The sequence below is a fragment of the Sceloporus undulatus genome, chromosome 6 (assembly GCF_019175285.1).
Source record: "Sceloporus undulatus isolate JIND9_A2432 ecotype Alabama chromosome 6, SceUnd_v1.1, whole genome shotgun sequence".
Classification (NCBI taxonomy): Eukaryota; Metazoa; Chordata; class Lepidosauria; order Squamata; family Phrynosomatidae; genus Sceloporus; species Sceloporus undulatus.
Genome location: NC_056527.1, coordinates 80,971,071 through 80,997,560, shown reverse-complemented (window position 1 = coordinate 80,997,560; position 26,490 = coordinate 80,971,071). Strand labels below are relative to the sequence as shown.

General features: G+C 38.0%; 1 protein-coding gene across 1 annotated transcript in view; it reads left to right on the top strand.

The window, feature by feature from the left end:
• Positions 1-26,490, top strand: part of TANC2 (tetratricopeptide repeat, ankyrin repeat and coiled-coil containing 2) — a 246,480-nt gene that overhangs the window by 170,905 nt on the left and 49,085 nt on the right. Inside the window, 5 exon segments of the mRNA XM_042475775.1 lie at positions 3,861-4,009; positions 14,680-14,869; positions 21,739-22,002; positions 24,994-25,119; positions 25,776-26,057. Coding sequence (XP_042331709.1) covers positions 3,861-4,009; positions 14,680-14,869; positions 21,739-22,002; positions 24,994-25,119; positions 25,776-26,057 — 1,011 coding nt within the window.

Here is a 26,490-nt window from a genome sequence, read left to right as displayed (position 1 = left end):
TTTTAGATTGTAAGCCTGAGGGCAGGGAACTGTCTAATTAAAAATAATATTGTAAGCCGCCCTGAGAGCCATTAGGGCTGAAGGGTGGGATATAAATACCTAAATAAAATAAAATAAAATAAAATAAAATAATTTCTGCAGTGTGTTTTGGGCAAATGCTGTGATGGAAACCTCACTGAAAATGTGAACACCCTTTCCTAGTAACCAGAGATTTTTATTTCTAACACAGATTGACTTTTTCAGTTGAGATGTCCACAGTAATCTGTGAACAATGGGGACTTGTTCTGCTTTGCCTTTTTGTATAGCAACAAATAGGGAGCATATGGCTTCAAATAGATGGGCCAAAAGAGGCGGTTTCAGGCTGCTGGGGGGGGGGGGGGGGGGTTTTAGATGATGCCCACCCCCAAAGTGGCTGGAAACCATGCTGCAGCCTCTCTAAGGGGAGGAAAGCTGGACTGAAAAGAAACTGAACTTTTCCACTCTTTCCTGGAAGGTGTGCACCTTCCACCCTGCATATAAACTCGCCAACGCAAGAGCGGTTCTAAAGGAACGATCTAGCCTAACCCCCTGCATATAAACACATTGATTCAGGTGCACATTTAAGAAGGATAGAGCTGCTGTCCCCAAGCAGTAGGGGCAGCAATGGAAAGATGCAAAAGTGTGACACCTCTGATGAATGTCAATACAACATGCACAAACCAGACAGTCCAAGTGGGGGCATGGGGTGAAGGGGGGCATGATTGTACCTTGCTAGCATCTTCATGGGCACACCTGTGCTCCTGATGCCTTGTCCTGGTGGAGGACTGCACAAGCAACTGTGTGGAGGTTGAAATGGTTGACCAGCCAAGATGGCATTTGCCGGCAGTTTGTTCCTGCAACAGTGCACAGGTGTGGGAGAGAAATTAAAAAATGTTCCCAGCAGCATGACTTGTTGCTGCACCATTCAGTCATACCATATGCACTCTGGTTGCCTTGGGAGTGGACAGTGCGGTCAGCGGGGACTCATCCCACTCATAAGAAGCAGTGTCAGGCCACTCTTCCTTGCCTCTCTGTCTGACCCCAATGTTGAGTCTGTACCCGCTGTTAGAAATGTACAGCATGGCTATGTGGCTTTCTGAGTATTCTTTCAATAGATGCTATCTCTCTATCACTTCATGTGTCTGATGGGGGGAAAGCATTTTTAGCAGTCATGAGGGAATTTCTATGTGTCTAAAAATTTCTAATGTCTAAGAATAATTTGCCCAATTGGCAATGTCAAATACAAATTATCATTGTGATGGAAGATGGAAATCAATCAACAAGACAGTATATGTTATAATGTAGCCTTGTGAAATATCAAAATTCAGAATTTGTATATGTTTATGTTACTGTATGTGTTTGTCTACATGTTTTTGAGGGTATGTTTGTAGTTGTATCTATGTCTTATCTCATTGTGTGTTGCTGTAAAATCTATAAAAATTAATTAAAAAATCATTGTGATGTTATTTGTAAAGATATACTGGATTTTAGAAAATGTGTTTTAGCTTAGCAAGTTTCATGGGCATTTGGTTATGTTTACTCTTCTTATATAATTGAAAAATGAGATGTTTTAGATTTTTAAAGGAAGAACAGAGGAACAGATTGATTGAAATGAGCCCTCCCTCCATGCCATCTGATATCATCCAGCCTCAGAGGGAGAGAAAGGCCAGCCAGCTCCATCAGCTCTGGCCTAAAATAAGAAGAGTCCTCCCTGTAGCCCATCTGGCATGGTCCAGGCCGCGGAGGGAGAGAAGAAGTGCTGGACTTCCCCTTCCCACTACCATTCCCTTTTCCTTTTGTGTCATGTCTTTTTAGATTATAAGTCTGAGGGCAGGGAAATGTCTAATTAACTATCTGTAAGCTGCTCTGAGAGCCTTTCTGGGTGAAGAATGGGTTATGAATACAGTAAATAAATAAGTAAATAAATAAATAAATAAATAATCTGGATCTGTTGTAATTTCATCCTGCTAAGGCTGCTTATAAAATAGGTGCTTAAATACTGACAGGTCTTCTCTTGATTTTATTTTTATGTGTGAAATTAGCTACACAATAAAATTGGCTTCTTCTGTGGACTTGCATTCAAAAATATTATTACAGTGTGAAAAACTGTTTTCTTGAACCATTAAAGACAAACCACTGCATTTATACTCTTTATGCTTAGTGGAACAATATAGCAATTGCACCAGAAAGCATTTTTAAAAACAGCTGCATGAGTCCAGTGGCTAGTTGCTTATACTCTGAGTTGTTTGACTTCTTCTTTATGAACTTCCCTGCCAAACTATGATTGAGAGGCAAAGGCTATGTTTGCTTATCACTTATTTGAGTGATTGCCAAAGTTTATGTAGCTCATCGGGCCACGCAATCCACACCAAATGTCAGGGTTTGTTCCAGCAACATCCAGCGCTACACACAGGAATCAGCAGTGTCTACACAAGATCAGGTTGGACTTCTTGCTCAACGTTTTTGATCTCTGAACTTTTCTATAGAGAAATATTAACTGCCCACTGCTGATGTTGAGAAAATGTGTTTCACTGGGGTGGGGTGATTGCCTGCCATTTCTATGAGTATTTACCTGCTTGTTTGATATGGCTATTTTAAACCAAGGAAGATAAAAAGAATTGGTTGCTGTCTGTATTAAGATCACCTAGAAAAAGTCAAAGGATGAAAAAAAAGTCTGTGTGGAAATTGCTGAGTTATGTTCCATTTGCTTGTGTTACTACATCGTGGAATATTACTTTGACAGGATTAATCATGAAGCTCTACCCGATTCAAATTGAAGGCCATCATTTAAAATGGTTGGATGAATATAGTTCACAAATCTGTGATGTATGATGTCGTGGTTTGAGCATTGGACTACAGCTGTGGAGACTAGGGTTCGATACCTGGGTTGGTCATGGAAATCCACTAGGTGATCTTGGGCATGTCACATACTGTCAGCTCCAGAAAAACCTGAGATAGTGTCACCTTAGAGTTGTCATATGTCAGATATGACTTGAAGGCACAGAACAATAACAAACTTCTCCCCAAACATGGCATTCATATGTTAAAAATCATAAATTGTATTTTGCATGTTGTTTTTAAATGGTTTTGAGATGCCTTCAGACGTCTCTGGCCTGAAGTGAATTGAAATATCTAGATAAGTAAATAAAAAATCTAGAGCATTTATTAATGCAATCATGGACCAACTCTCATGAGCATTCAGGCTGAAATATGAGATGAAAATATTTAAATTAGTAAATAAAATAGTACTTTATTGATATAATCAAGAACCTACTGTCATGAGTTTGTATCTTAAGATTTATCAACTTATTCTCAAAATGTATAATGCTGAAAGCATTACCAAAGGGGTCATTGTGGGTGGAGTTCAGGGACTCATTTTTGCAGTGTAAATGTGAGTAATTTTGTGTAGTCAAATACTTGTTATTGATCCAAAAATAAGTTTTTATGAATCTAAAATTGTGCTTTATTTATAAATTCATGTGTTTGGCCCTTAAATTATGATTGGTTGCTCAATAGTTTCAGTCTTACAGTTGCTTTTATTCAGAAGTAAACAACCCTTGAAGGAAAATGAAAACATACTGCATCCTTGATATCTCATCATCATTACCTAATTGAATCTAATAATAATAATAATAATAATAATAATAATAATAATAAGTTTTATTTATTTATTTATTTATAGCCCACCCAATCACAAGGAATCCAGCAATAAAAATACATAGAGAGTTTAGTGGAGTGGAGAAGCCTTGAGAAACATTGGATAATGACATTCCTTGGTGCCATGTAGAATGATTTGTACATCTATAATTTTGTTGATGCTCTCATGTTCTTTTGTTCTGTAGGTGAAGCTGAACAGGAGCTGGGTCCCCCTCCATCTGTAGATGAGGCAGCAAATACACTCATGACTCGTCTGGGCTTCCTCCTGGGAGAGAAAGTTACTGAGGTGCAGGCAGGGCATCAGTACAGCATGGAAGTACAGGAGGACAATCAGGTGAGCAGAATGATGATTTCACGATGTCCTGATCCTGATAAAATGCTTGATTTGTAAAATGAGATGTCTGCTGAAATCAGTGCATGTAAACCACTTTTTAATAACCAGGAATTAATGGTTCAAAGTTGGTGATACGCACTGAGTGGCACTTCCTTCTCTTATCAAGCTTGTAAAGGAACCAAAGATGGGAATCTTGCGTGGCCCTGTCAATTCATGCTTACCAATGCTTGATGCTACAACTGCATTAATTTTTTTTCCTCTGGGAGGGTGACCTGAGTACATAACTCGAGCTGGAGATTGTCTGATCGTCCTTGAGTAAAGTCAACATGAGGGGATGTTTCTGGTTTTTGTCACATTATCACATTCCAATGTAATCAAGGAAAAAAAATAGATTGATTGCTATTGAGTTGTGGGACAGGGAGATCTGAGGCAGCTTGGAATGATATACCAGCTATACCCTTCCGTGCTCCTTCCTGGTTAAACTGGTTCTGGCCAGTTTTCCATAAACTTTAGCCACACCCATATTAGATTATTGCTGACCCATTCTAGGTGGATTGCATCTAGCCACATTTGATACAAAATCCTACATTTAGAATAATCTCTGGCATTTGCTTTTCTTACCCTGTTACAGCAGCCTTTGCTTCAGTTACACTAGCTTCCAGTTTGTTTCTCAGAACCAATGCAAGGTAAGAATTTACAATTCATTCTGAGAAACAAATCAAGATTTTGAGCTAGTTCAGAGTAATAAAATCCTGAAAGACTTGGGACCAGGACCTCATGCTTACCTTATGCCACCAGAGCCTCCCCTTCAGTTGCAGTCATCTCCAGAGGCTCTGTGTTCCAGTGCCAAGAAAAATGTAATTCAAAGGGACTTGGATAAGAACCTTTCCACTGGTGATGTCTTCTTAGTTATGGAGCTCCCTCCCAAGAGATGCCCATTCTTTGTTGCATTTTAGATGAGCAGTTATAACATTTTTATTTCATTCAGCTTTTATGACATACTCTGTTGCCTACATAAATGTTTCACCTGCTTTTATTCTGATATTTTAATGCTCTCTAGTGTATAATAAATTGAGGTTTTAATTACTGCAAACCTTTTTATATCAAAATGAGTATAAATGTTCTTTTAAGGAATAAAATTGTTTTCAGAATGTCTTTGAATGTGAGATAACTTGCTTGTCCTCCCCCCCCCCCCCCCCCATCATCTTTCATAGGCTGCAAGGTGGCCACATAGGACTGCCTCCAAAACTGTCATGGAGCAGTTATATGCTTCTGAAGGTGTAGAATCTGCACATTCCACACATTGTAACAGCAGATAGTCATACCCCTCCTGTGATATAGCCTGCATGTGAACCCCCCTGTAGCCTCAGATAGACCGTCTTTGTAAGTGAGAGACATGTGCTATCTGGTGGTTTTGTGTTCAGTGGTTTTGAAGTGAGGGTTACACAGGCTGGGGGAGAGGTATGATAGGGTGGCTTTGAAGTTGAGGATATGTATGAATATTTTTGGTTGGTTTTTAATGTGCTTTTAATTGAATACATCAAAGCAGCAAGCAGCTTCTATTCATATATATTCTCTCTTTTCTACAAAAAAGAAAGATGCCTGCAGAAGATAAACTGAAGAGATTATATTTTCAGTTGCACTGCAGTAGATTTATATCTTAGAGCTAATAGTCCCATGAACAAGTTTCTGGGCTTTGAAGATTTTACATTTATTTAAATAAATACAAATATCTGCAAAAAGCTGCTTGCGCGTAGTACTTTTGTTGAAGGTTGTTCATTAAGCTGTACTGTGGCATATGTAAATTGAGTGATACTGTTAGGAGTCCTTGTTCTGAGTCAGTGAATGAAAATAATAACTTGTCCCAGATGTTTCGTAACAATGGCCCTTATTTAGAGAACTGTGATAACAACATACAGTGTTGCACTTGTGTTTTCTTTCCACTGAAGACCATTGACTTAAGTCACCGTTGGTGCAGCTTTGCTGCTTTCAGTTTCCTTTCTCACCATTCTCTAGTTTTGTAGAGATGTAAATGTTTACTTATGTAGCACCGAGAAAGACTTTTTGTCAACTGAGGACGCAAACATTTGGGAGTGTTCTTCATATCATTCGTGTGTTGTCCACACTTGTTCAGCTGTATCTATAGAAACAAGAACTGTAGAATTGTTACAGTTTTAATTTTTTTAAAGCAAGGTAGCAGAAAACTACAGTTCTTGAAAGAAATGAAATGTATCCAGTATTGGTTGATAGAATTACAATATTACTGCTGGTTTTTCTTCTGAGAACAGCTGCAAACTAACGTGCGTAATACCTTCAGTTGATGAGTTGTGTATGTGTGTGTGGATGATGTTGTTTTTTAGTAATCCACCATGGTCAGCACCTCTATTCAAAGGGACAGTACTTGGTACCCATTTTATTTTATTTTATTTTATTTTTAAAAAGAGGGAGCAATGTTTTGCCAACCATTTCAGCAGTAGAACCTGTGTGGCAAATATTGTCTTGTCAATTACAATTTAACCTATACAGTATACTCATGCCATATTAACTTTATGGAACAATTTAGATTTAAAAATGGGTATGAACCATTTTTATAGAAGGTATGGGCTCTTAATGTTTTTAATGTCTTGTAATGTTTTTATAAATCTTGTAAGCCGCCCTGATCATTTTTTATGGAAGGGCGGGGTATAAATAAAATTTATTATTATTATTATTATTATTATTATTATTATTAATAAGATTGTTACCTTAAATCAGGTACTTGGTGCTGATGATGAGTTTTGCCTTTTTCAATTTGCAGGAGCAGTTTAAACTACAGTCACCCCTTCTTTCTCACTGACTTGGGATCTGCATTCTTGAATATGCGCAGAGGGACGAGCTCCATTATCATCAATGGGCACGCCCCCGCGCACTCGCAGGGGTGCACCCCATTCAAGCCTATGGGGCTTGAATACTTGCGAGACTCTGTTTTTGCGGGGGGAGGGGCGGAATGGATCCCCCATTGAAACAGAGGGTTGACTGTACTTCTATCAACTAAGTGGCAATATTTACGACTGAAACATTTGATATACAGTGGTACCTCGGGTTACGAAATTAATTCGTTCCGCTATTCCCTTCGTAACGCGGAAATTTCGTAACCCGAAATAGCTTTCCGTTAGCGCTGGAAGCCTATAGCATTTTAATTTCACGCCGAAAAGAATTTCGTAACCCGAAAAATATTTCGTAAGCCGAAACAGTTTTTGCCAATCTGACTTTTTCGTATCCCGGAAATTTCGTAACGCGATCATTTCGTATCCCGGGGTACCACTGTAATCTAGATCAGACCTTGCATCTTTATGTGTACCTGAGGTTCCCATAATATTAGAGACTAGAATCCAAGTCAACAATTCATATAGAGTATATACATTTCTGTTACCTATAAATAAATACGATGTGAGGTTTATAGCAAGAATGGAATAGAGAATTGGAATATCCAATTCTGAGTAATCAATGGCCATTGGTTTTAACTTCTATAACTAGTATGGCTGTAAATCTTTGACTATGTCTTAAATTGCGGAAATTGCTCTTTTGGGTATGTTGGTTGTCATGACATCTGTTCAAGAAAGGGCTTTCTTAATCAGCAAATTGTTAGAAATATAATACTGGTAATTCTTCCTTCGTACATATGTTTTGGACTTGTCCCATTGTAGCTACATTTTGGAAGGAAGTAATCACATGAGTAAATTTGATTTTGGAAAGTTTCTTGATATTCAAGGATACACATGTTCTTTTGAATTATTTACCAGTACCTCTTTCTTGGAAATTAACAAATGGCGAATGGAAGTAATTTATTCACACCCTGATGACTGCTAAAAGATTAATATTCTGTTATGAAAAGATAATTTTTCTCCACCTGTGAACCAGTAGATAGAAGATCTATCAAAGCTTGCAACATTTGAAAATATGATGTATAGACAATATTTACAAATTGAAGTATTTGAATATTAGGTCAGCTTTTTATAGAAACCTATGACTAATGTGCTTATTCTTCCTTCTTTCCTGTTTTTATTTACCTGCTTTTCTTGTACTGAAACATTATCGTATATAACTAGATCCCTTTTGAATGTAATTAAATTTAAAAAGGAGACTGTCTTCATAATACATTTAAAAAGCTATTGTAGTTAAGACAAAATTGTTTGTTCCTCTCCTTGTTGTCTAACAGAACGCAATTACTGCGGTAGAGACTAGTAGCTTCAATGCACGGGACAATGAATCTACTCTGGGTTTAGTTTGATCTTATTTTGGGATCTGGTTCAGCACCTTGGACAGCTTTCTTAAGTTCTGACTCAAATCAGAGGTGACTTCCCTGCCTTCCTGACATTCAAGCCATTGGGTTCACCTGCACTTATGGGACTGATGATGACATTTGAGAGTTAGAAGAAATCCTTATTCAATTATTACAAGATAAAGTGTGTATGTTTACCTGAACTTAAGCCTGATGCCTGCTCCACTTTGGGGTTGTTGACTAGGGCAGTGAGAAGGATAGATTTTTTTTTTCAATTTCACAATCCATCCCCTTGATGCAGTAAGTTAACAGTCTGTAGGAGAAAAATGCCACTTTTCCATGTATGATGGTGCTCTGAATCAGCTGGCAAGAGGCTTTTATATTAATAGCATCTGTTACCCCTTTCTTTCACTCCTCCCCAAATGTCTCTACTCATAGCAGTTTGTTGCCATTGCACATATTTCAGTAGCAAAACTGTCCTGGGATTAATGCTTGAGCATGATGAGTCATAGTGTGGGAAGTTATTTGGAATGCCAGCAATTTTCCTGTTAATCATAATATCTGGTATTTGGTTGAGAACCAAGTTATTAATCCATACTTAATTTACAAATCCCATTAAATAAAGAAAGCCTCTTTGACATCATTGGTTGGCTGCATTTATTTATTCACAGGATTTCTAAACCACATTTTAATGAAAACTTCTCTCAACTGTGTTCAAGAAGAGTTAAACCACAATATATAAAACACCAAGAACAGTTAATAAAAATAATTATAAAATAAAAATTAGCAATTAAAATTAGTATTGTGGTTGGCAGAATCCTAACTGAACATTAGGTAAACAGTTCTGTCTCTAGGAACTGCTTGATGCACTATACTAGTGAGTCTTGACTGTAACAAAGTTCCACAGATGGAGGGCTACTAAAAAGAAGCCCTGTCGCTCATACTTGCCAGCCTCATCGATTACATAAGCAGGCACACGAGTATGGTCTCAGGTATCAATCACAAATTGCAGATGAACTGATTTGGGGAAGGGTGATGCTTCCTGAGAGAAGGGAAATGTCTAATTCATAAACTGTAAGCCACTCTGATAGCCTTTTGGCTGAAGAGTGGTGTGTGTGTGTGTGTGTGTGTGTGTGTAACCTAGGCTGTCGGTACACTTCAGTCTGACACCACTTTAGCTGCCATGGTTCAATGCTATGGAATACTGGGATTTGTGGTTTTCTGAGATTTTTAGCTTTCTCTGTCAGAGCACTTTGGTGTACAACAAACTGCAAATCTCAGAATTTCACAATCTTGAGCAATGACAGCTAATATAGTATCAAACTGCATTAATTCTGCAGTGTAGCAGCAGCCCTAGACTCAGATATTCATTTGGAGGTCAACAGTAACACTTTAAATTTGGCTTGGAAGTATTCCATGTAATTGGTACAATACAGGTGTAATATGATATGTGTACCTAGCACCTACAGATACTCAAATGATCACATTTTGTACCAGATCCAATTTCTGAATTGAACCTAAAAGCAATGCCACATAGAGTAAAAACAGACCGCATGTCACTAGAGTAGGAGCGGGGAAAGTGCAGCCTTAGGTCACATATGGATCCTTGGTCCACTTTTGTAATCTAGAGCCTACTGACAAACCACAGAGCCCCATGTTCCTGGCAACAGCTGCCTTCTATGCTTCTGGGCAAAAAGGAGAGTTCCCAAACTATGTATTTGTACCTTTGAAGGAGTGCAGCTCCATCTAGGATGGTTTCCACCCATAGTATTTGGTTTTCCTGTCCAAAGGTCTCTAATTTGTTTTAATTAATTTGTTCACCCTCATCTAAGTCAATCACCTCTTCTCTGGGCTGACTAGATAGAAATGAAGAGTAAAGTGCATATTGGTGACACCCTAACCCAAGTTTTTCTATGAGTCCCACCAGTAGTTTTGTGCAGGTAGATCTCATCCCTTTTCATCAGAGGCCAGGTTAGGTAAGTCCAGAATTCATGCTCCGTTCTTCTCTTGGTGGAAAACAGGGCTCAATACAGCAACAGAAGAACCAACAGCCAAGAATGCATAAATGATGAAGCCCAGCAGTAACAATGTAGACTTTTCCTGGCCTTCAGCAAAGGTTGACCTCAATATGCTATTACTCATCTCAAGAGGATGACTTTGCTTCTTCAACTGGCCTAAACCTAGCTTCTCTCAATGTCAGTATCACACCAAAAGTTGCCCTTTTAGCAGACTTATATGCCATTCTGTCCTCTGGCAGCTCTCTTTTGCTTTTGCTCTTTGGTATGCCCCTTCTACCAGTATCTTGCCAGTACCTCTTGACTCCTTGTGTTGCTTCCAGCTATCTTTACATGCTGCCATGTCTCTCTGTGTGTATTTCAGCTGGAGATTGTTAATTTTGTTGTCCACAGGCACAGTTACATTTCTGGATTTAGAGTTTGCTATTTACTTGTTTTGCTAAATACAGTGCATATTTACAGAGGATTCTCTGCTTTAAAATACTACATTTTTATGTGCTCTTCTTCATTGTGTAAGAAAATTAACACATTAACATTTTGCAGGATGATTGGATGGTTTCAGTTAGGCAACAAGTAAAAACGTGACTATTTATTAGAGCATTTGCACCACACTAATTTACTTCAAATGTTAAGGGTTTTGAAACTGTTTTATTTTTTAAAACATTTCTGACTAGTTGTACCCGGCCACGTGTTGCTGTGGCTCAGTCTGGTTAAATGGAGAAGAAAGAAAAGAGAAAGCGCACATTTCTAAAATATTTAATTTCACAATGCTTGTGGATATACAATATTTTTTGTTGTTCCATTATCTGTGTAGATATAGAGATTGTGTGGTTTGCCGACCCTAGAACAAGCAACATATAATTGTCCATGTGAGAAGCAATCCGTGTCTAGATCTAAACCACACAGTTCTAAAGATTGGCCTTGAACTTTGTTGATGGTGATTGCAAATGCCAATCTAATATTTAGTATAGCGTGTGTTGCTGTTACGTCCAACAGATGGTGCTGTTTTCCTAAAATACATATTTTTACCTGTCACAGGTGTGACATCTATATAATAGTAGGTATATGTATAGAAAAGCGTGTGTATTCGAATGAAACGTTGTGTCAAAATTTCAAAGCAATCAGTGAAGAACTTTCAGAGATTTAAGATTTTGAACAAACAAACTTTTGCATTTTTATTTATATAGATAGATTAAGAATTCACCCTTGATTCACTAACTGCTTTTTGTAGCTCTCTGCTTATTGCTGCATTTGCACTCCTCTAACTGACATAAATCACTCCTTGTTAAAATTTATAAGGAATATTATTTGACAAGCAAGGTGTTTGTAAGGTGACTATACATGTTTGGCAGAGCTGCGTGGGAGAAATACAGAACAGTGACAAAACTTAATTGGACAAGTTGTAAGATGCATTAGGGCAGCCTATTCCGACCTGTTTTCAGTCATGTTGAACTTTCACCATGTACAGGCAACAATCATATGGGACTCATAGTCCATCTGGAAAAAGTATTGTGCTGGGCAAAGCAAATGTAAAATGACAAAAAGAACTAAGATGAGTATGCTACAAGAGGTCAAGAATGACATCCCCACCATTCTACTGTTCTAAATCCCATGAGCTAGTCGGAAAAGCAATGGTGTAAACAACTAATTAGCCAACATAATCCAGCAAATTGACAACTGACTGATTTCAGTTGTCAACATTAATGGGAACAATTAATCTTCCAATTTTAGATTTTCAGTACTAATTAATACATTTTTACACTTAACGTTGTAAGATCTCCTCTGGTCGAATTTTGTGTGAACATTGTGATTATATGGAACAGGTTTGGATTTGGCATAACCTTTGTTGTTCCCTACCCCATTACATCCCATATCTTCTTTTTTACTTTTCCGCTCAAAAATCTTAAATAGCAGAGCAGTTTTGCTGGCTGATTGTTCTGTCTACAGATCTCAGGATTGATTGTACTGTCTGGCTGCAATCCTCTCTTACCTTCAAGTAAACCTCGTTGAGTTCAATAGGATCTACTGCTAAACTAACATTTAATCTGGTTTAATAACTTTGCATTGAGAATATAGCTTGAGTATGCTGGGTCCGTCCTTTTCTTATGAGCACATGCACCGGTGGATTTATATGCAGCTTTAGGGTTAGGATGTATCGCTCCTTCAGAACCGCTCTTGCATTGGTGCATTTATATGCAGGGTCACAGGAGTGCACTTTCTGGGCTAAGTCAAAATATCCCTGGTTCTTTTTGCTCCGTTTTTTAGCCTCTGGCTTTAATCTGGTTTCCACCCACTTCATCTAAACGCCCCACCTTCAGACTGCTTGGAACTGCTTTATTTGGCCTGTATGTGTCACCCCCTTAATTTATATATTGGATTTATATCCCTTCTTTCTCCCAAAATGGGATTCATAAGATTTGGCTATAGAGTGTTTAAAGGCTATATTACAAAGGGGAGTGTAAAGCTTTGTTCTGGGTGGGTTATTGTTCCTTTATATATTTTCAGGACCTTTGGTTAAACCATGAATTGTAAAATTCATTCATGAGATTTGAATATAGCCAGTTTAAAGACTATATTACAGAATTATTCATAACAACATTATAAGGAGCCATTGATGTTGATTTCTCATCACATTTCTTCCATGGCAATAGTGGAAGAAAGTTCTGTATTAAAGGAACTGCTTTTTGCAGTATTTTCTAAGCAATTACAAAATGAGACTGCCTTTCATTATTTTGATTGCATGAACTATGCTGCAGCCATGGAACCATGATGGCAATGGCCTTGAGCTGCTGACTTTAGCCCTTTCTTTTTAGACCTCTGTGTGTGTGTGTGTGTGGATGGGTGGGTGTCCCTCTATTTCTTTGGGTGTAATGAGCTCCGCAAGAGCAAGGGGATAGAACATAGACTCTTCCCCTGCAGGAGTTGTAACTGAAGCCAAATTTGTTTCCTGTATTTTTAAAATAGAGTAGTGGGATAGAACTGTAAATAATGGCCAGTTTGTATGGCATAAACCTTTTACTGCAGTCTTTAACAGCCAAGCGAAATTGGTTCGGGAAAGTATATGGGCATATTAAGTTGGCGGGTATGTCTTAAAATCTAACTGCAGGTACTTGCACAATTCAGTCAACAGCAAAAACAAAAAAGGAACAGTCCACATAGGAAACAAACCTACACTAGGTAATGAAAGCAATCAAAATAATTAATTAAAATTATTAAGATAACAAAAATTAACTTTTGGGTTGCTTATAGTATGCATTAGCATATTTGAATATATGAAATACTTTTCATATATTGATATTGTTTCATATATTTTTCATACACACCAAGAACACTGAATAAATATATAGTGACATAGTCAAATCAGGTGACATGGGTGTGGAATGCTCTCTTATTTATGTATGAGTTTCGAAAGAAACACCATTGTAATGTTTTGCCTAGGACTGGCTCCTCCAAAGACTGTCCTTTCATGAAGGTAGCCTTGAAACCAATTATTTTAGGTCAGGTCAGTAAAGCCAAATAATCTTTGCAAGTTGCTTTGCTAATTTCAACAGATACTTTACAATAGATTAATCTTCATGTCCACATATCTTCTTTATAAGCATGCCTTAGCTTTGTATTATTCTGTTACATAAAATAAATGTTTTATGGCAAACTCTAAAACTGGCATAAAAAAGTCTTTTGATTCAAAAAATATTTTTGAAGTAATGTTTTAATGCTTTTCCCTTTACTTTTCATGTGGATTGCAGAAGCACTTATAACACATCATCAGCATTATTATTTTATTTGTTTAGAGTCCACCTTTCTCCCAATAATGGGACTAAAGGCGGCTAACAACATTTTAAAACAATACAGATTAAAAACAAAATAAAAATTAAACTATATACAGACCCGTAAACTTGAAACTTCAAAATCAGCACCACACAACATTAAACGCACAATTTCACCAGTTTGTAAAGGCCTACTGGTAGAGAGATGTTTTAACCTGCTTTCAGAAGGAGAGCAAGGATGAAGCCAGACAGATTCCTGGGTAGAGCAGATGGTAAAAGAGTTAGGCATTAGGAATAACATAATTTGAAATAAGTATTTGGTATGGAGAGCATGTCAGTCCTAAATACAGTTTATCCTGAGATATCCTTTAGAATTCTGACATTATTGATTTTGTCCTTTGCTAACTTTGCAGGTCTATGCTGAAAAAGTGTAGGTTTAGTAATACTGATCTGGAAGTGTAAATATATCTACCAGTTGTTCCATAGCCATGTTTTGTGCCTTAACCTAGATGGCTTTCCAGTAGCCAACCGTTTTTGTTGTTCTACCATGTAAATTCTCATCTGTAAGCCATTATCAAGCACAAATCAATAGTGGTGAGTGATACACCTATATTCTTAATCTTGCAGACCTCAGCAGCATCCCAACGAATAAGCCCATGTTCTACACTGACCAGCAGTACTGCTTCACCACCTGCCAGTAGTCCTTGCTCCACCCTCCCTCAAACTAGTACCAAGGATGTAATAGCAAAGGATGGCACTTATGGAGCTGTCACAAGTCCCACTTCTACTCTTGAAAGCAGAGACAGCGGCATCATAGGTAAGTCATGTTCTGGACAGCAACTGTGTATTTTAGAATCCTGTTGTGCTAAAAGATTACTCTGTGAAGTTTGAATTCACACATTTTAGAAAATGTGTAACTTTTGTCAGACCTTTCTTTTACCCAGTGTGCCTATTTTCCTGAGGGATCAAGCTTTATTTGCTTATTTATCTATTGCAGCTTTATTTCACCTTTCTATTTGAAGATGATTAAAGCAGCTACCAATATACAGGGTACCCTTCCCTTACGCGGGGGATCTGTTGCGGACCTCCTCTCCCACGTAAGTGAACTTCTGCGAATGCTCGAGCCCCATTTAAAACAATGGGGCTTGTGCATGCGGCGGCGGCGGCATAGCATGCACATGTGGACACATGTGCCATTGTCTTTTATGGTGAGCGGCTTTCAGTATAAGCTGAAAGCCGTGTAAAGCGCACCGGTGTATGATGCAGGCGCATTGTAAAACGAAACAAACATGAGGCAAGTATAATTTACCCTGAGTAAAGAACAAATCCAATTAAAAGCAGAGCAGCACATAAAATCCCAAAGCCAGTTAAGTTTTAAGATGCCTGTAGAATATCTCATATAGTAATGAAAAATTGTGGAACAATGTGTCAAAGAGAGCTCTAAATGGGAGTGGGAAACTCCTTCTTCCTTCAGCCACGCCTCTGAAAAAACACTTCTTCAGAACATAGCATCCTTCTCATGGGACAGTGAATCCCTGATAACAAAAGGAACGTTTCAGGCTGCTGGGTTGAAACAGTGGGAAACCTCCCCCACACACACTTGAAAAAGAAAATACAGTGCTCCCTCGGGTTACGAAATTAATTCGTTCCGCGGCTAATTTCGTAACCCGAAAACCTTCGTAACCCGAATTGCCATAGGTGCTAATGGGAAAAAAAGCCGCGGCTCCGCCGCGGCTCCATTTAAAACAGCGCCGGCGTTTTTTCGTAACCCGAAAAAACGTTCGTAACCCGAAACAATAAATCCCTATGGGATTTATTCGTATCCCGAAAAATTCGTAAGCTGGGTAATTCGTATCCCGAGGTACCACTGTAAACCCCTTAGCGCTTTGTCTCTAAAGGTAAGTCAGTGTTCTGCCTGGGAGTTTTTTCTGATGTTGTCCACTCCTATAGTCATCAGTGTCTCCCTGTTCACTGGAAGCAAATAGGCTTGTGGCCAGAGTGGAGAGTATTTAGCCTGAATGCTAGTAGCTCACCCGAAAGATTCTGTGCCTTTGGCCAAAGCTGTGTTCAGGTATAAATAGGCTTTGAGTGAATAAGTAATCAGTGCTATTGATCACAGCCCATTTCTTTTTTAAAATAACTGGCAACAACAAATTCATATGCAGTGATTATTATTATTATTATTATTTATTAATAACAACTTTATTTTAAAAGCGCCGTAAGTCTACACGGCGCTGTACAAAACCAAGTAAAATCAAGAATATAAAAGCCAGCCTATGGCATACAATCTAAAAGTTAAAGCAACAAATTAAAAACATCATATGAAACAAGTTAAAACAGCAATATCCACTGTTAAGTCAAGCATCTGAACAACCAGAACACAATCACAGACTCCCTGGGAACGCTTCCCTAAACAATATGGTCTTTAATTCGGCTTTGAAGTGTTTCAGCTCAATACCTTTTAAGAGGTGGTTGAAAGAAAATTATGCACAGTTGGAACCATTCAGTATGCTTCTGACTTAGTACTATTTACTAGATTCATGTCTTCTATGTTTTCTGATGAGTTCTATATAATTCTGGAAGTCAGGAATAATCATCTTTGCTGGGACATATGTATGGTCTCTCTTTGCTGATCTTGAAGGGATTTAAAAGGTTTAGTTATTGCAGTCTGCTTTTGGTTGATTTTACTGTACAGGTTTTTAATTGAGGTTCTATCTAGGACTGCTGCTATCTCATTTATTATTGTATTGATAAATTATTACATGTGTATTTTTCTATATGATTTAATCTATATTTTAAAATATGGTGTGATGTAATTTGTAGTGAAGGTTTTACTTCAAAAAGCCAACTGTAAATATATTCAGTGAATAAAATAAAGAACTTTTTGTCTGTTGTGTTGTAATACAAACTAGCAAACAAGGAGGAAGCTCAGAACTAAATCCTTTGTGGCATCCTCATACAGCTGTCTCCAGCTCCATATTCTACTTTCTGGATTTCAACTGGAATCAAAATGGCTTTCATTTAGTTCTATACTGTGGCAGCATAGGATTCAGTACTGTATCTTTCTCTTGGTGTGCACTTTTATGGGCCTTTGATTTTTCATTTCAAAATAACCATTTCCTGACTCATACATACTGGTGAAGTGACAGAAATTAAACTGCCATTTTCCAATGACATGGTGTAGAAATATAGCAGCTATTGGACTTGCATTTCTTTATAAGAAAGTTCTGTCTTGTTTCCAGTTTCATTGCCTGTTTATTTACTCAGTTTTATAAAAATGATTTTGATAAATTGATTAGTTTTAAACCTCTCTTCTGTTCTTCAACTTCTATTCTAAAAGATAATTCATTTTTTAAAAAATAACTCCCCACTACTACCATCTTATGCTATTTGTGATTCATAAAACTCCTGGGGCAATCATGAGTCGTGACAGATCAAGTCTGTCTCTGCAATTGCATAAATAGATTATGACGTTTAATGAATCTTAAAGGATCCCCAGTTCTCTTTCAGCAGGGGCTTAAATTTTGGATGGAAATTGCACCATTATTCAAAAAGCAAATGAGTTATGAACTCAAAGCAAGAATGGAACACAAATCCTGGGAATAGAGTAAGTTCCAAAGGTCCAGGCCACTCCAGTTTAATTATCTCTTTCAGGCTGCTGACTGCAGAATTAAGTTTGACACCACTTTAACTGTCATACCTCTATCCCATGGAATCCTAGGACTTGTAGTTTACTGTAGCACCAGAGCCCTCTAACAGAGATGGCTAAATAGCTCACAAAACTTTACCACAGTTTATCTAATAAATGTCACATTTTTAAATCCTGTAGCACTGCACAGCACAATGGCCATGGGGTGAACAAGAGTTCCTCAAAGCCACTCTCTGAAGCCGTCCTTGGCAGATATGAGCAAAATCACTGTAAAACACTGCCTTATACTCCCAGTCTCCAGAGCTGATCCAATATCACAATCAATGGTATCAAAAGCTGAGAGATCCAGGAGGATCAGCAGTGTAGCACTTCTTCTGTCTTTCCCTAGAAGTACAATCAAGACTGTCTTAGTACCATACTCTGATCTGAAACGTGACTGAAATGGGTATAGATAATCTGTTTCATCGAAGAACATCAGAAGTTGCTCAGCCACCACACACTGAAGCACCTTACCCAAATGTAGGATATTAGTGATAGGGTGGTAATTATCACAGGGAGGTCCTTTTTAGGAGAGAGTGCATTACAGCCTCTTACAAGGCAGCAGCCACTTCCCCCGATGGAGTGAGCCATTTACTGCCCTTTGGACTCACCCATTCAATCCATGTCTGCTAGATCTTAAGAGCCACAATGGTCAAGAATCAAAACTACATGTGGTTTTTCTTGATGAAAGTCAAGAAACTTGCCCAATATCATCCAGTGAGTTTCTGTGGCTAAGGAGGGATTCAATCCTTGGTCTCCAGACCCCTTGAAGAAAGCAGTCCCTCAAGACAGCAAGACTCATAATAGTACAGATAGCCAATGGCCTGTTACAGACAGGCCAAAATAAAGCTGCTTTGGGTTTCTTTGAAGGTATGCTGTTTAAATGATGCATGCATCCTAAGAATCTGGAAGCTGCACCAAAGCTGCACTCCAGTGCTTAGGAATGGAGTATGGCTTTGGCGTGACCTCCGGGCTCTTAGGACCCATGCATCATTTAAATAGCATACCTCCAAAGAGACCCAAAGCAGCTTTATTTTGGCAGTCTGTAACAGGCCAAAATGACCAGTAAAATCCTCAAAAGAAATCTATTGCGAAATAGTTAATTTTTAAATGTGCCAGGACAATGTTGACCATGCTACTTCGCTTCAGTTCCAGTCAGAGTGTTGTTACCAAGTACTATCTTGCATAATTACAATGAAGAGATTGGGAGCAGGTTATGAGATCATGTGTATAGCCTGTTCTGTATGTAATGTGATTCTTGCACTGAAAGTTATTCCAAATGCTTTCATTTGTATGACTATAATTGTTCTGCTGTTGATAGTGTTAGTGCCTTTTCCCTTTATGCCTCTGATTGTCAGAGAAGGAGAGTGGGTGAAAGACGTGATAGATAGAAAAATGCTTACAATTTAACAACTAGTACATGAGGAGAAGCACTCTTTACATGGTGATGGTTACAATATGGAATAGTTGAAATCCTGTCCCAGTTTATTCCCAGAACTTTGGTTTTGTGGTGAAGCTTAACACAATAGTAGCCAAGTGAAATGCTTGCCTTGCTAAGAAGGAAATATGTTTATATATATATATATATATATATTTCTTGATGAAAGTCAAGGATGAGGACCCAGGTTAACTCTGTGTCAGGGAAATAGAGACCCATATGGGCTAGTGATTGGAGTTGAGAAACTGAAGCACTGAATTTCCCTCAAAATTCAAAAATAGGTTGGTTTGATTCAGTCCAACCTATGAGTGAAACTGGAGTGCATCATGTCCCACTGACACCATTGGGGTAGGTCCAGATGTACTATAAGTATGTGCGATTAGACTGTGCCAGCAAACTTCCTCACATTACCCTTACCAGAGCCCCTTGAAAATGCTGCACAGAGAGTCATGGGATCCTGCTGGGACAAAAGCAGAGGCTCCTTCTGTGACTGTAATATTTCCATCGATGGGAAACAAACTCTGAATCCAATCTTTTAAGGACATGGTGTCATTCAATCCCATCTTAAAATGTTTCCCCTTCTCTCACATCACCAAAAAAATCCATTCTTCTTCCCATTAACCTTTCTATTTACCTCCAAATCCCCACTTTGTACCTTCACCCACCTACTGACTGCTGGCTCTAACAGGAGTGACAGCAGTTACATGTCTCTTTCACCGCACTTTGCTCAGCTGCCTGGTACATTGCTATTAATTGGTGTGGATGTAAGTGCCAGTGAAAACATAAGGCATTTGAAGGGGTACTGCCTTCTCCTTTCACCAGGAGTAAAACCAACCAGATAAGTACAGGAAGAAAGGGAGCTCAGAATATCATATGAATGAGAGAAAGATAATTGGAAGTTCAGTGGCAGAGCTGAATTCTTGTTAAGTTTAAATACAGACTTGAGCTGAAAGTGAAGTCACCTGCAGAAGAATTATGGTGAAAAAATATTCATCTCGTATTTAAGATACAGTCGGCCCTTCCCTTACACAGGGATCCATTCCAGACTCCCCTGCGTAAGGGGAATACCATGTATGCTTGAGTTCCATTGAAAACAATGGGGCTCATGCATGTGGTGCGGGATGGTACATGCACCACGGGCATGTGTGCCATTGCTTCTTCTTGTGTGCGGTTTCAGTATAAGATGAAAGTTGTGTATGGCGCACCTGCGTATGGGTGCAATGGATTATGAGCCCCTAGGTTTTATGTTTTCAAGCCAGGAAATACATACAATATCACTAGTGAAATGCTTACATAGAATAAATCTATAGCAAGTGATTTTGCCCTGTTTGGATTGTACCTAAATGAAGAAAATGTGTGGGTGATACTTATTACCTTTATGAATAAAACATATGCATTAATGATGAAAGAGAGGTTGTATGATGGTTTCACTATTAGATTCTGGATGACCGGAATCCCTGCTCAGACATGGAAACCAACTAAGTGACCTTGGGCAAGTCACATTTTGTCAGCTTTAGAGGATGTCAGTGGCAAACATCCTCTGAATAAATCTTGCCAAGAAAACAATATGATGGGATTGTCACAGGTTAGAGTCATCTTGAAGGCAACAACAACAAAAAATTTAGTGATGAGCTCCTATATTCAGTATTTTTCCCCAGCTAGACAGGCTGTTAAGGGTTGTTTTGAATGCTGTCTCTTGTAAGCTGCAGTTAAACTGTTGTTATAATTTATAATGTAAATTATACATTATAGCAATGGATTCAAGTTACAGGAAAAGAGATCCACCTAAACATTAGGAGGAATTTCCTGACAGTAAGAACTGTTTGACAGTAGAACACACTCCCTCGGAAAGTGGTGGACTCCTTCCTTGGAGGTCTTTAAACAGAGGCTGGATGGCCATCTTTTGAGGGGTGCTTTGGTTGTGATGGCCTTTATGGTCTCTTCCAACTCTATGATTCTATGATTTTATTATTCTGTGTGTACAATCTACTGTAGACTTTAGGATTTTCAGAATAGGGATAATGTTAAAAGCAACAATGATCCAAATCCACTATTATCTGTATGGCCTTTGTTTCTCTCATGTTTCCTTGAATACAAGGGCTGCTGTTGTAACTCCTCAGATTACAACTATGAATTTGTGGCTTAACATGTTCCATTGTACCAAAGCCTGCTTTTATATAGCAGAGTAACTGCTGTGTCCCGTATTCCATAAATGTTTAAATGTATAATTTGTTTTGCAATATGGTAGCAAGTGTAGACCTTTTCTATATACAGCAGATTTTAATCTGGATACTGCCCCCATAATTTGTGCCTGAATGTTTTGAGGTATTGAGACAAAATAGCCACTGCACCTATTGCCTTGCTGCTATAATAATAATAATAATAATAATAATAATAATAATAATAATAATTCATTCTGTCACCAGAAATCTAAATTTTTCCCACAGCACACAGAAAGGGAGGATGGGAGTTTTAAATCCTGACAAATCTAATCTTCATCTGTGAAGTCATGTATACATTAACCGCTTTCTTTATTGTTGTCTTTTTCTATTTGGTACAGCAACACTGACAAGTTATTCTGAAAATATGGATCGTGCTAAGTATGGAGGGGAAAGCAGTAAAGAATTAGGATCTGGAGGAAACCTGAAACCTTGGCAGTCTCAAAAATCCAGTATAGACTCTTGTTTATATCGAGTGGATGAAAACATGACAGCCTCTACATACAGTCTGAATAAGATCCCTGAAAGGAACCTAGAGACAGTTTTATCCCAGTCAGTACAATCCATTCCACTTTACCTTATGCCACGGCCAAACTCTGTAGCAGGTAAGAAATAGTTTTTTTGTGTTAAGCTATAGTTAGTGCTAAACCCATAACAACATCTTGCCATTTTACATTTAAATGTTTCAAATGCATAAAGCTACTATCTAGACTAGCAACTTACATATAATGCTCAAGTCTTTTTCTTTGTTTATGGTCCATGAATCCCCTTGTCACAACCTCTGTTTTTAATTGTTCTTGTATGAAATTTCTGAAGAACCATGCAGAGCATAAACTCTGTTGATGACTGTGTCAGAACTATATGCACAATGCTGCTTGGATGTTCAGCTTACCACTCATTATTTTCCATAATCATAAGAACTTCCAGATGTGCTAAAGATAAAGAATGATATGTGAGCATAGTAACCAAGGTAGGAAGTGAGAATCCAAAATAAGATTTCTACAAAAGACAGTTTGAAGTATGTAAATCCTAATCCACTATCCCTATCACTGTTTCAGGAGACAACTTTTATCTATCCTGACTGTAATTTATCTTGTATTGAAAATTAGTCAGTGCTAAATTAAGGAGCCATGCAACAGAAGAACCCCTCATTGTATATAACTGTACTAATGTACATTAGTGACATTGTGGAAACTCATGTTTACTTAGTAATTTGCTGAGCATATGAAACAGTATGAATCATTCCCCTCCTAGTTTTTCTACAGCATAGAATACAAAATAAGATTCTGTACAGAGGAGTAAAAGAGATAACAATGATTTCTTCCCACATGATCCATGTCAAACTACAGTAACTGCAACAGTCACAGGGGCATCATGAAGAAGTTTCTTATTGTAACCTGAAGAGGTCATGAGAGTAAGTAACAAAAAGATAGCAAACCTGTAATAAAGGTATTTGCATATTCTTTAAGAGGGTTCAGAAGCTTTCAGATCTTAGACAAACTTTATAGGCTTCGTAGCTAGTCCCTTCCTCCCCAGTAATCCAGGGATCACCAATTTTGTCTCTTGGGCCTTAACATTTCAATTTGGGGAGCTTCTCTGTAGTTTTCTTAGCTGAATTTAATGTCTAGGTTTTGGCAGAAAACAGATGTTATTTTAAATTAACACAATAATTAATTTAAAATTCTCTATGAAATACCATTTCCAGGTTACACAGTGAGAAGAGATATGATCACCAATTTGCGTGGCAAAGGCTTATGTAGTAATTAATTAGCTGAAATCCAAGTTAAACTCCATTTCCTTTTTTTCCTGAAGTTCTCATTTTTTTTAAAAAAAAAAGCATTACTGTGATTATGTGTTACATTGAAACTAAATTCTAGGGTAGGGCATGGAAGCATATAATTTAGAAACCTTGCTGAAAACGGGCAGTCCTAGACATGGCCTGTTCTTGCAGTTAGTTACAATGAGTGAAATGAGACATTTATCCCAGCAGCTCTCTACCAACCTCAGTGAGATCCTAGGCCAAAAGGGATTGCCTTATATAGATGTGGCCCACCTTCAGTCTTTTCCCTGTAACTTTGTTTTATACCCTTTGTCCTCATTTTCTTCCTGTTTATTTTTAGCAACGTTTCTAAGAGTTTTCTCTCTGAAGAAGCTTTGAGACATAGTTCTTTTGTGACTGCTATGCCCCAAAAGGCATGAGTGCTTTTACATGCCTCCATTTTTTTTAAATTTAAGTGAGCAACAAGAATCTTATTGCTGACTAGATATTCCTTTGCAACACAAATATAAAATGAAGTATAGAAGCTCAGTAAATAATTTTCTTTGTGGCAAACTGTACTGATACCAGCAAGGTACAAGAGCAGTTTTTTAGGATTCACTCAACTGAATGAGAGTCAAGAAGAGGAAATCTGGATGAGCAAGTGTGCAGATTAGGAGGAGTGAAACAGCATGAGCAAAGAACAGGGGAAAGGTGCTTGATCAGTGGGAAGCAGTTTAGCAGAGTGACCTGTGAAAATTGTAGCCCCTTATGAATGAAAGACCTGCATTCTAATAGTCAGTAAAGCACCATGCATATTAATTGTGTTACATAAATAAATAACAATGATCATTCCCCCAAATAATGTCGGGTATAAAGAAGGCTCTAGCATGGAATATCCTTAGGAGAACAAGAATGTTTCTCTCTATTTTTGGTGTATTCTCTCGATATTCTCCCCATTTCCTGTAAAGCAAAACTATTCACACAAAAACAATTTTTAATACAAATATGTATACAGGTTGTATCTCTCTTATCTGTAATGCTTGGAACCAGAGGTGTTTTGGATTTCAGATTTTGGGGATTTTGAAATATTTGCATATGCATAATGAGATATCTTGGAAGTGGTACCCAAGTCTATGAAATTCATTTCTTCTTCATGGTCTCTGAGTTACACATTGTGTTTGCTCAGAACATATTCGGAACCTACTGACATAGCTAGGCCTGAATTTTTGGCAGTAATCCTGCCTGCCTGTCTGTCTGTCTGTCTGTCTATCTATCTATCTATCCCCATCTGTTTATCTCAGGTCTATTCTAACTATGTTTCTATGATTCTGTTGCTCTAAGGAAGCTTTCTTGCAGTTATGTAGTCAGATTTACATTTTCTATTAAGCTAATAAGCAATTAATTAATTTTAGATAAAATTAATTTTATCTTAATGATACAAATACTAGTGAAGAAGTTTGATGAGCTCAGTTCAGTGAACACAGCTTACATATGTGTTTACACATTTGCAAATAACTGATTTGCACCACTGTTCTTGCATGTTTAGTCTGGAAAAAGTCTTGCTGTACAGGGATCATATCATATAGCCGTTTAAGCTGCCTAGAACACCTTGTTCGGGAAGATGTTCAGAAAGATAAACTGAAGTAAGACAAACTTGTAACTTGAAGTAGGACAAGCACATAACCATCTGGGTTGCCTATATGCAGCCCAAATACATATTCGGATATGACTTGAAAAATAATGGTAACCCACAAATCACATATGAAATGAATATTATATGCGTGTTTACTGTCACACAGTAAAATGTGATTGATGTATCTTTCCCCCCCATTGACAGCCACTAGCTCAGCCCACTTAGAAGATCTGGCTTATCTAGATGAGCAGCGGCATGCTCCCCTACGAACATCTCTTCGGATGCCTCGGCAGAGCATGGCTGGTGCTCGCACACAACAGGACTTGAGAGGTATGGGTGATGTTCTTATGTTGTATAGAGGGGTCTCTGCCACCTAATAACCCCTCATTCTTTCTATAATGTCTTCAGACAAACCACAGGTTTTTACATATGAAAAATTGTTCTTCCACAGTGAAGTTGTACTTCAAAGAGTAAGCAGCAGCAATCTTCTTACCATTGGTGCCTAATATATGTGTTTACATTATAAGGAGGAATCTAGTGTTATCTCTGCTAATCCTAGCTTTCCTGTTTTTGTTGGAATAGTTTATTTGAGCTATCCAAAACATTCCCAAATAATGCTTTTAAAGTTTAAATTTAAATCTAGACAGAAGTAATTACCAACAGCTAGGATAGTGAAATGGATCCACCCAGAGACAAATGTAGGGGCCTATGTATACTCTTGTATTTTTCAAGTATGCAGAACAATATTTCTTTGAAAAAAAATTAAAATGGTTATGTTGCAAAAATGTAGTACCTTTCTCTAGATACATTTGAAAGCTCTTACTGTGACTAAAGCAAGACAGTCCATGGAAACATATGCTTCATAAAAGTTTTTTGTCTTTAAGATGCCACTAAACTCTTTCTCGTTTTTGCGGCAACAGAGTTATCCCCTCTGGAAACATAACATTGTGGAATCGCTAAAATATGTATTCTTTATTCCTTTCCAGTACGCTTTGCACCTTACAGACCTCCTGATATCTCTTTGAAACCACTGCTTTTTGAGGTGCCTAGCATCACCACAGAATCTGTATTTGTTGGCCGGGATTGGGTGTTCCAAGAAATTGATGTACAGTTACAGAGTGCTGATGCCAGTGTGAATAGAGGAGTGGTCATTGTTGGAAATATTGGCTTTGGCAAGACAGCAATCATCTCCAGACTGGTTGCACTGAGCTGTCATGGCACACGTATGAGGCAGATTGCCTCGGACAGCCCCCATGCTTCCCCAAAACGTGAGTGGGGAGATGTACTACTTGGAGTTACCTGTTGTGTTTTAATAGCATGTTCCTTTGTTAATTATGCTGCTTTGTTAATTTCTCACAGGAACTCAAGGCAGTCAACTACTGCTTATGGCTAGATTCTGTTGTGCAGAAAAATTAAAGATTTTTTGGAGTTTAAATGAGGATACTGTGCAAATAGCCGCAAAATATTTTTAGTGACCACCCCAGAATTATAGAGCTCTTTGTCTAATAATCTGATACAACTCAAGTTTCATAGTCTAGTGCAAACTAGATTCTCTAGCCAGAAGTACAGTCTGGGCTGCTATTTCGTTATATTTGTGCATCAGAGGTTTCAGGATGATACAAACGTTCAATGAAATATTTTGTCAGGCATGTCGGATGGTGTATTGGCTGTTCTAGTTTGTTTATGATGCAATTTTGTATG